This window comes from Pholcus phalangioides, unplaced genomic scaffold (assembly GCF_987345545.1).
Source record: "Pholcus phalangioides strain wild (caught in Gottingen) unplaced genomic scaffold, Ppha-v1.0 ptg000010l_1, whole genome shotgun sequence".
Taxonomy (NCBI): domain Eukaryota; kingdom Metazoa; phylum Arthropoda; class Arachnida; order Araneae; family Pholcidae; genus Pholcus; species Pholcus phalangioides.
The window spans coordinates 1,555,557-1,567,173 of record NW_028301603.1 but is presented as its reverse complement, the minus strand read 5'-3'; the positions used below and the strand labels follow the sequence as shown (position 1 = coordinate 1,567,173).

The following is an 11,617-nucleotide window of genomic DNA, read 5'->3' as shown; positions in this document are numbered from 1 at the left end:
AGTTATCAGTTCAACTATAAGAGCTGTAGAAAAAGGGATGTTTATAATTCATCTTATGCTGATTTATATTAATTTGTCTAGCTTTGCAAATGATTATTTTGTATTTATTTTTAAAATATTTTCTGAACAGAGTAAGAGAACGGAAGATATATATATTGCAAAAGTTTAATTTTTTTTCTTCATAATTAAGGTAAGTTGGAATTAAGAGGAAATATTTTTTTTAATTTAAAAAAAATCAATGCAAGCAACCGATTTTTCATAGTTTGTTTATATAGAACTTAAGAAATCTGTAAAAGAAAATTGATTCAGTTGGGCTTGAAAGGCAAGATATTATGAAGGAAGAAAAACGATCGTCCCCGCGATCAGCCTCCACTCCGTGACGTCACGACTTCAGTGTGGAGGCTTCCTTATCTATAGGGGGTGTTGGATATACCCGCAACACGAGTTGAAATATGTAATAAAGCGCAATACACGTGATGCAAAAAAAACATTTCCACAATACCCCCCAACACACGATACAATACGAAATAGAGCGCAAGACGTGACGCATAAAAATACACAATAAATCAATAATACCATCCAATACACCCACAATACGGAATAGAGAGCAATATGCGATGCATAAAAATTCCACAACCCCGTCCAATGATAAACACCCACCACACGAGTTCAAATACGTGATGAACCAATGCATTTAATAATACGCGATGCAAAAGAATTCCACAATATCGTGCAATATGAGATACAATATATAATAAAGCACAATGTGCCATTCGCAAATAATTACGTAATACAATACACCCCAACATGTGACACGTGTTAATAAAGCATAATATGCAATGCATAAAAAGCTACACATTACTATCCAATACGAGATACACCCTGCAACCCGAATTACGTAATGAACCGAGACATCATACCTAATAAAGCGCAATATATGATGCACAAAAATTCCTCAATACCGAGGCCCGTCATTTAGGCCCCCCCCCCCCCCCGGGCTTTTGAAAATACACTAAAAATGGTATATATATACATACATTGAGTACATGTGCTTTGCCCCCCCACTGGAAAAAATTGAAATGACGGCCCTGTGTCAATACAATATATAATAGAGTGCAATAATTCCACAGTACAACCCTATACAATACGCACCCAACGTGCGATACGAGTTACAATATGTAATATAGCGCAATACATGTTGCAAACGAAATTCCACAATATCCCCCCCCCCCAACACGGGATACAATACGTAATAGAGAGCAATTGCGATGCACAACCCCTTCTAATGAGAAACACCCGCAAGAAGAGTTCAAATACGTGATGAACCAATGCATTTAACAATACGCAATAAAATGCAATATGCAATACACAAAAATTCCACAATGCTGCCCAATACAATCATCCCCAACACGCGATACAGTACATAATAGAGCGCAATAAGCAAAAATTCCACAATACCGCTGAATACAATATGCCCCCAACATGCAAACCAAGACATCTAACAATGCATAATAAAGTGTAATACGCGATGCAAAAAAATTTGCAATACCATTCAATACACGCCCAACATGTGAAAGTGAAATGAGTTTCAATATATGCTAAGAGTTATGAAACACAATACGCAATGCACAAAAAAGTTCCACAATACTGTCGAATACGAGTTCCACCCACACCAAGACATCTAACAATACTTAATACAGAGCAATACATAATGCAAAAAAAATCCCTAGTACTGCATAATACGCTACACCACCCCCCCCCCCAACACAGGATACGAGTTAAAATAAGTAATAAAGTGGAATACCACCCAATACAAGATGCATCCTCAACACGAGTTCTAATATGTAATGAACCAAGACATGTAACAATCTGTAATAAAGAGCAATACGCGATGCAAAAAAAATTTCCACAATATCGCCCAATACGCGATACCAACACAAAGGCCACAACAAGCAAAACGCTCAACTAGGTCACCGAAAAAAGATGCCCTTAATGTCAAATATAACAAAACTACAACCCAAAATATGAGAAATTATCACAAATTATAAAACTATTACACACTAAAAAAAATTATAAAAATGAATTATGACAATACCCCACAGTGCAACACAAACAAATCAGTATATCATTTTCACATTGAACGTGAATCCTTTCCTACCGCAGGTAACATGATTCTACCATATTAGAAACAAAGAAAAAACTTTTGTTAACATTCATTGTTCAACAAAGGTATAATGTAATAAATGATTATATTCATTTTTCGGTCAGATCCTCCAAAACAGTTTCCTCTATTTTCCTAATGCAATTGTATTGTTTACCTTGAAGTCCTGTTGGTATAGGTCACCAGTAAATTATAACTCAAAACAACACAAAAGACTAAGAGCGACCAATGCCTCCGATTCTCTTGGCGGCTGGGCGGATTCTGTTTTATGCTATACAATCACAAAAAATATATAACAATCACAAGTATTTACACAGCTGATGGCGTCACAAAATGCAAACACACCCAAGAGAAGGGTACTGTATTGTTCCATCAAAAATTTATCCAGTGGTGATACCAAAATAACGCTATCACACAATGTTCAAAACACGGGTGAGAAAATATGAATTTGATAACAGACACAAAACAGTACCAGTTTGGTTCCAAAAAACAGTTCCTAGAGATGTGGTGCAACCCTCGAAAAACATCATGGATATAAGTCTATGAACCAAAGTTGAGGGTAGTCGTTTACTTGTCTTGTCCATCATGCTCCTGATCAAGAAAAAGATTTAAAAAAAGAATAATAAACTATTATATTAATCTATATATACACTCATGTCCATAAATTAAGGATAATTCAGAATCACACGGAAATCGAAATCTAAAGTAAAACTTTCACCTGTAGAATTATCACACACATCTGCAAGAATGATATGCAAATTTCAGGAAGCCACCAGATGATGCCGATAGTACATCACAATGACGAGAGTGTAAGAGCGGGGTATATAAGGAATGGTGCAAAGAAGTAAAATTGTTCACAAGAGTTCTGTAAGGCGCTCAGTGCCATAAGCGAATAGTTATGACACAGAGGACGAATGTGGATGATTTTTTACGTGGTAGAATTATCGGCCGCCTGCAATGTGGACGTACTCAGATGGAAGTATCCGAGGAACTTGGAATTGCCCAAAGTATCATCTCTAGGCTTTGGCAATGATTCCAAGATAACGGAAATGTCAGTAGACATTACAGTACAGGTCGCCCCCGAGTTACAACGCAGAATGAAGACCGGTATTTGGCAGTAACTGCCAAAAGAAGCAGACGGAGCACAGCATCCGACCTGTCTCGTCAGATATCTGCAGCCACGGGTATCACAGTTTCAAGGCAAACCGTGTACAGACGTTTGGGAGATATTGGTCTATATGCTCGCAGGCCTGTCAGATGTGTTCCGCTCACGGCAACTCACTGTTGGCAGCGATTAGCCTGGAGTAGAGAACATGCAATGTGGACATCGTCACAGTGGGTTTGTGTGATGTTTTCCGACGAGTCCAGGTTTAGCTTGCAGTCCGATTCGCGTCGGACTTTCAAATGGAGAACACCAGGTACCCATTAACACCAAGACAACATCATTGAACGACACCGTTACGGTGGTGCAGCATTGCTTGTTTGGGGTGGAATTATACTGGGTTCCAGAACAGATCTGCATGTTCGAACCGGAACCATGAAAGCCCAAATTTATCGGCACATCATTCTGGAACAACATGTACGTTTGTTTAGGGGTGCCATGGGCGCAGAATTTGTGTTTACGGATGACAACGCCCGTCCTCACCGAGCAAACATCGTAAACGAATGCCTTGAATCTGAGGATATAACCCGTATGGAATGGCCAGCATTCTTACCTGACTTGAATCCAATAGAGCATGTGTGGGACATGCTTGGCCGACGAGTTGCAGCCCATCAACCACCTCCTACATGTGTACCGGAGTGAAGTGATCTTCCCCAAGATCAGATCGATAATTTGATACTCAGCATGCCTAGGCGTTGTACGGACTGTATTTCACCGCATGGGAGACGTACAATGTATTAACCATCATACCAACTGTAATAGTAAGTTTTTGTAAAGGAGATCGATTTTTGCTCCCTGGAGCAATTGTAAAAAATTAGTTTTTATGAATGGTATCATACATACACCATCGTTTTTGTTCTTTATCTTTTGTTTAATAAATGGGCTTTATGAATAAGTAACGTTTGTTTTGTTTCTGAACCTTTATTTGCCGGAGCTGGCATTATCCTTAATTTATGGACATGAGTGGACATAAAATTGCTTTTCTCTGTGTGTATATGTTCTCTATACAAATCTACAATTTCAGATTGATCGTCACCAAATTTTGCATACATACCAAATGGGACCCGACTTGAACGATGGGCTTTAAAAGTTTGTCAGAGCAGGGGAAAATGCCCGAAATGGGCAAAAACTATCGAGCAACAATGGTTTCTGGGCCTCAACAATCACTTTCAGAATATTTATTTTAGTTGCAGTAGTTCCCTAGCAATGAGTTTCAAACGTGCATACGCCTTTATATATATTGTATATGTCTTTGCCGCATTTTCATTCCTCCCAGTAATGAGGCTTTTCGAATAGATGTCAGAATCATCATCAGCGAAGGAACATCCCCATAGAAAGTGTTAAAATTGCCGATTTTACTGTAGAAATGTGGAAATTTAATAAGGTTTTCTGCTACCTCAATAATTTTAAAAATCGTATTAAATACTCGATTTTTAAAATATTGAGTTTGCTTAGAGATACGAGAGAGAAGCCCAGAAAATTACATATATATATATATACACACACACACTACTGCTGGCCACCGTAAATGCAACAACCTGAAGGAAGCATGCAAATAATATGAAATTTACAACATGCATTAGCGGAGGTGAGATATGCAAATGATTAGAATTTCAGCGCAGACGCACATCACGCGCGCCTGTGGCGCCACTTCAAAGCGCTATTTAAGGCTTGGAGATTTCGACGATTTGAAGTACGGCAATTGTGTTTTTCTTGTGGTTTTTTCAAAAAAACGATCAATTATGCCTCGTAGAAAACAGCGATCATCTTTTGATCAAGTATCCGAGTTCGACAGAGGAAGGATAGTGGCCTACCGAGATTGTGGATTATCTTTCAGGGAAATCGGTAGTCGTGTTGGACGAAACCAAACAACTGTAATGCGGATATGTGATCGTTGGATGCAGGAGGGTACGACGGACCGACGTGTTCGATCGCATCCACCTCAGTGCACCACTTCACGTGATGACAGGCGTATTGTGCGTATGGCAGTGACGGATCGCTCAGCCACATCACGAACCATAGCACAGCGCATTCAGTCTGTACCGCATCATCCAGTGTCTGCGCGTACCATTCGACGCCGTTTACAGCAGAGTGGTCTACCCTTGACGCAGAACCACAGACGTCTCCGCCGCCAATGGTGCGATGAAAGAAGGATGTGGATGGCACAATGGAATGAAATTGTCTTTACTGACGAGTCACGCTTCTGTCTGCAACACCACGACGGTTGGATTCGAGTCTGGAGACACCGTGGAGAGAGGATGCTGAACAGCTGCGTTATGCACCGCCACACTGGTCCTGCACCGGGTATTATGGTATGGGGCGGTATTGGATATCACTCTCACACTCCTCTAGTACGCATTGCCGGTACTTTAAAAAGCCAGCGCTACATCTCCGAGGTGTTGGAGCCAGTTGTCCTTCCTTACCTTCAGGGCTTGCCCACAGCCATATTTCAACAGGATAATGCGCGACCACACGTGGCACGCATTGTCCAAAGGTTCTTCGTCAATCGCCAGATTGAATTGCTTCCCTGGCCAGCTCGCTCTCCGGATCTTTCGCCGAGAGAAAACATGTGGTCCATGGTTGCTCAACGATTGACCCAGATTACATCCCCAGCTGCCACACCAGATCAACTTTGGCAACACGTGGAAGCTGCTTGGTCTGCTGTACCCCAAGAACACACCCAAAGTCTCTTTGAATCAATGCCGAGGCGTGTGGCAGCGGTGATCTCCAACAATGGCGGCTACTCTGGCTACTGATTTTGGCAGGAACCACACTTCACAGAAGTCTATAAATTTAATCATTTGATGCTTGGTCAACATGTTATCTACAAAATAAATATTGTTGCGATATCTCTTGTCTTTCTTGGTGTTGCAATTTGGGTGGCCAGCAGTATATATATATACTCAGTGCTCCACAGGTTTTCTTCAATGTTGAGATTTTTGGATCACGTGATATCTCCCTCTGTCTTTGAGGGACATACAAATCGTGTCTAAGTTAACCAATATGGTACCTTCCTGCGCGACTCATGAAAGAAACACATCTAGATTTAAAGAAACATAGAAATGAATATGCAAAGTGTTTCAAAAAGAATCATCCGATTTAAAAATATAACTATTCAGCTTTTGATCCGTTTTGATCGAATAATTAGGTAGAAAGAGGGAAATCTTGAGTTTCACACAGTTGCTAACAGGTAGCACAAACACTCTTCCTTCGATCACCACTTCAGTGTTTGTCCAGATTGGCTTTCCCCACAATTAAAAAACCGATTCGGATAACTTTATTTTCCAGCAGGACAGGGAACCACCACCCTGGACAGCTTGGACATTTGAAAAATTTTGAACAATCACATTATACGATGGATTGGCTGTGTGGGACCTGGCGATTCAGTTAAACATCACTGGCCTCCAAGATCGCTGGGCCTAACAGTGTGTGATTTCTTGTGGGGATTTATAAAAGAATACATTCATGTGCCTTCCCCTTCCAGGTACATTAGCTGAACTGAAAATATGCATAACAGCAGCTGTGGATGCAAACATGCTCTCAAAAGTTTGGGAGGAATTTGACTACCGTATAGACATATTGAGCATCTTTAATTTTTTAGTAAAAACTTTGATTAGCCATGTAATATAAAATATTCTTAAAATATTGTGTGCATATCTAAAAATATTCTTAAGTGTTACGTTCAATATTTTTCGTAGTATATGCATTTCAAATTGGGCAATTCTTTTTGAAGCACCCTGTACTTTGCGATATTAATCTGTGCTGCTTTGACGATTTAAAGTGGTTCTTATACTATTCTGGGGAGGCGCAGATCATTGTTAACTAGGGCCACATCCAACGCATTTCTAAGGTACTGTATGTAACGAGTGCCTTTTAAATCACTTCTACATATGCTTATCCGGTTCCTTCACGAGGAAATGTGTAAATACGCTTGAAACTTGCTAGTCTTCTTTGCTCCTCTTTTCTCCCACGCAAAAACTAGCTGGGACGACAGCAACTCACAGTTCAGCTATACAAAATTCAAGAGGCTTAACACAAGTCTCTCCAATGTAACGGCTGGTTGGAGGTTTCCTGCGGGTACAACTTTCGTTGCTCGTAGTGTAAATCATGCAACCATCGTATTCTAATCAGGCAGGGCGATAGCATGTCTCCTCGGGGCAGACTTTTTCTTGGAGCACCATTGAAAGGAATATTATGTGAAAGTGTCAATTTTCTAGTGGGGGGGGGGGGGAAGGGGGGGGCATTTTACTCTGTGCCCTAGTGCAGTGTCCTAGCTGTGCCAGCCAAGTGGGGGCCTGATCAGAGTTGGATTTATGGTTTTACCATCAGTGTGCAACCCTTCTATTATTCTCGTCTAATTTTCTTCACTACACTCATTTCTCAAATTCACCCTTCAGGTTATAGCCCATTAGACTCCCACTCCTGTAAATGCTTGCATAATTTTTTGTAATTCCTCTAATATACCTGGTATGCATCTAGGAATGTAAACTTTGTTAATAGTGTCTGCGAGTAGGAAAAGTATAATTCTAAACACAAATCCTGTTTTAACGAATACTGATATAATGGAAATCTCATTGTAACAAAAGCTTTTCTAATCCTCAAATTTAAATAGGAACAATGTCTTGCGAATTTCGCGAAAAGAAAAATCTGTTATAACGAATTCAAAGTTACTGAAAAAATGTTTAAAAAATTATCTTTTCTCAATAGCTATATATATATAATAGTAGTATATAGAATAATGCGATAATTGTTTAGCCTCTTTGACAATTGGACGCAAACAGCAGGAAGTGTACTTAGACATTAATAAAATTTGATTTAGCACTGACCGATAGAGCTCTGCTTTTTTTTCTTATTGTTTTTCAAAAATGGTAGTTTATGTTACAAGAAAAAAAAGCAGAGCTCTATCGGTCAGTGCTAAATCAAATTTTATTAATGTCTAAGTACACTTCCTGCTGTTTGCGTCCAATTGTCAAAGAGGCTAAACAATTATCGCATTATTCTAGCATTTCATATTCTTCGTTTATAATGTGTATGAAAGTGCATATTGTATATCTGAAATGCTGCATTGTATTTTAATTGTATACTTGCTCACAGATGCAGAATTATTGATATATTTATCAACCTTTTTTTTTTGTTTGTTTGTTGTGTCCTTGAAATTGCATTGTAATTACTCATCGATACTCCGTATTCATCAGTACAGATCCACGGGATCTTTTGATGAATTTGTTTCATTATGTATTATTTCATCATGTTAAATAATTTTTTTTCAAAAAAAAGTGTTTCTGAAAATCAACAAGAGTGCAGAACGTTCCAAAAATGATCCCGTAAAATGGCTTCTGGGGGAGATGGGGCAGAGATGACGATATTTTGCTGAAAAGGAGGGGGGAAGGTCAGTTTTGCTGACGGTGGTGGGGTGAAAAATGGCTAAAAATTTTCTGACGTAATACTTGAATGGCCCTTTCTTCTTCTGCTCCCAAACATTTGTATAGCTTCAGATGGATAATCGTGGCAGAGATAAAACAACTTCACCTATAGTATTTAATTCCCTAATGGTCAACATCACAATGAAAACGTAAACCTTATGCAAGGCCCAGTAACAAGAAAATTCAGAAATGAGCTGTTAATAGTACTCTGATTTGCATATTTTCAGTGATTTTCTTTCATACAGCGCCCTCTAAGTGAGAATAATTTCCCAAACCCCATGCAAATCACCAATTCCTTCAAATTGAAGAATATTTTATAACATTTATGGGATGCCCTATATATGATGTTTTGAAAAAATTGGACATTTCGTTTATTTAAAAGTATGGTACAGACAAGACTGAAAATTACCCATGCCTGGTGATTTTGAAAAAAGATGTCCTACTCAATAATATGCAAAAACTCAGGGCCGCTACAATTAGAATTTCAGAACTGCATGACATATCGTGTTTACTACTTGAAACAGATTGAGGAACATTGGCCCATAACTACAGCCCAGATTATATGTACTAAAAAAGTTGTGAAAGATGCTCTAAAACTACCCCTTAAAAGTGCCAAAATATGCACTAAATCCTGAAGAAGTTAAAAATTCCAAAATATGTACCTAAAAAGGAGAAAATATACATAAAAAAATCACCATGCAAAAAAAAAAAGTTTTAAAATGCATTTCTTAGAGCGCATTCATTTAAAACAAATATTCCCACATATGTATATATTGCATAAGCACACAAATAACTTTTAAATATTTTTTATTTAGGCATTTTTAATTTCTAGTTAGTTGTAACTGCTCAGAAACAAAATACCAATAACTAAAGAATTTCGATGCTATTTGTAAAAAAAAAAAATTAATCCTTTTGATGGTATCTATAGAAAATATTTGACTTTTTACCAGGGCTGAAACTAGAGGGGGCAGGGCGAGGGCAACTGTACAAGGTAACAAAATTTAGGGTGTGGCAATTGTAGGTGGAAACAAATAAAACCCATCATAAAATTGTTGAATTTTAAAGTTGAGGGCAGTGGCAAACAGGACCACACCTAGGGTGGAGCAGGCAGTTCTGGTGCCCTGGGAGCTGAATTCACCCCTGAACTGCTTCTTCTACATTACAAGTGGTGCCAAAATGCTGGCTTGCCTCGGGTGACAAAATATCTAGTTGCGGCCACGAGGGCCGCAACTAGAATCATGTAGAAATCATGTAATTTGCCCTAGGTGGCAAAAGTCCTAGTTATGACCCTGCTTTTTTAGCATTAATGCACATAAATGCATAAAATCAAAGAATTCTCAGAATAATTGCATATGTTTCAAGGTTTATTGAAGCTCACTTGTTTTTTATAGGTTTTCAAAATAATATTGCTCATAATATTTTCATAACATCCTTTTTTTCCCTGCAGGTGGGATTTAGCGAATACAGATTTTTGCAATATGTTGTAAATAACAATCATTTTATTTCCACCTGCAGGGGAAAATAAACAATATTAAGTAAATGTTATGAGCAATACTTTATTTTGAAAAATTATTTTAAAAAAACTGATTGAGCTTCAAGAAACCTCCAAAAATATACTTATTCTGAAAATTTTTTAATTTTAAGCATTTATATGCATTAATGCTAAAAAGGCCGAAATATGCAAATGCATATAACCCGGGCTCTACTCATAACTAAGAAAAAGAAATCACAGAATTCCAGGACATTTAAAACTACAAAGAGCCAGAGAAAAGAGCAAAAAATAAATAAATAATGATATCAGATTTCAAATACTTACCCAGCCATTGCAAATATCCTAATAATTGAGATATTTTTAGAACCACAGTGATGAAATTAGAATGATATGCTACCACTTTGCGATCATCAAATATCTTCAACTCTCATGAATAGCAACTCAATGGTGGTATTTGACAAATGGAAAGAAAAAAAAAACAATGAGACATGGCACCACCAAAAAACATATAGAAAGATGAAAAGAAAGCTTTTATCCATCTCCTTCATACAACAGGAGACAACACAACAAAATCACAAGAAAAGAACACAGGCATCCATCCCTTTCACACAACACAAAAAACACAAATCACAAGACCAGGACAACACACACATTCATCCCTTTCATACAACACAAGACATCACAACACAAAAAACAAATCACAACACAAGGACAACACATGCATCCATCTCTTTCACACAACACAAGACATTACAACACAAAAAACACAAATCACAAGACAAGGACAACACACACATCCATCCCTTTCATACAACACAAGACATCACAACACATGCATCCATCCCTTTCACACAACGCAAGACATTACAACACAGAAAACACAAATCACAAGACAAGGACAACACACACATCCATCCCTTTCATACAACACAAGACATCACAACACATGCATCCATCCCTTTCACACAACGCAAGACATTACAACACAGAAAACACAAATCACAAGACAAGGACAACACACACATCCATCCCTTTCATACAACACAAGACATCACAACACATGCATCCATCCCTTTCACACAACGCAAGACATTACAACACAGAAAACACAAATCACAAGACAAGGACAACACACACATCCATCCCTTTCATACAACACAAGACATCACAACACATGCATCCATCCCTTTCACACAACGCAAGACATTACAACACAGAAAACACAAATCACAAGACAAGGACAACACACACATCCATCCCTTTCATACAACACAAGACATCACAACACAAAAAACAAATCACAAGACATCACAACACATGCATCCATCTCTTTCACACAACACAAGACATTACAACACAGAAAACACAAATCACAAGAC

At 38.3% G+C, this 11,617-nt stretch overlaps 1 protein-coding gene across 1 annotated transcript in view; it reads right to left on the bottom strand.

The window, feature by feature from the left end:
* Positions 1-1,777: 1,777 nt before the first annotated feature.
* Positions 1,778-11,617, bottom strand: part of LOC149080739 (uncharacterized) — a 29,058-nt gene continuing 19,218 nt past the window's right edge. The window contains exons 4-5 of the mRNA XM_089237420.1: positions 10,563-10,580; positions 1,778-2,752 (exon numbers count right to left, since the gene is read on the bottom strand). Of these exons, the coding sequence (XP_089093546.1) occupies positions 2,572-2,752; positions 10,563-10,580 (199 nt within the window). The 3' untranslated portion in view covers positions 1,778-2,571. The remainder of the gene's footprint in view (positions 2,753-10,562; positions 10,581-11,617) is intronic.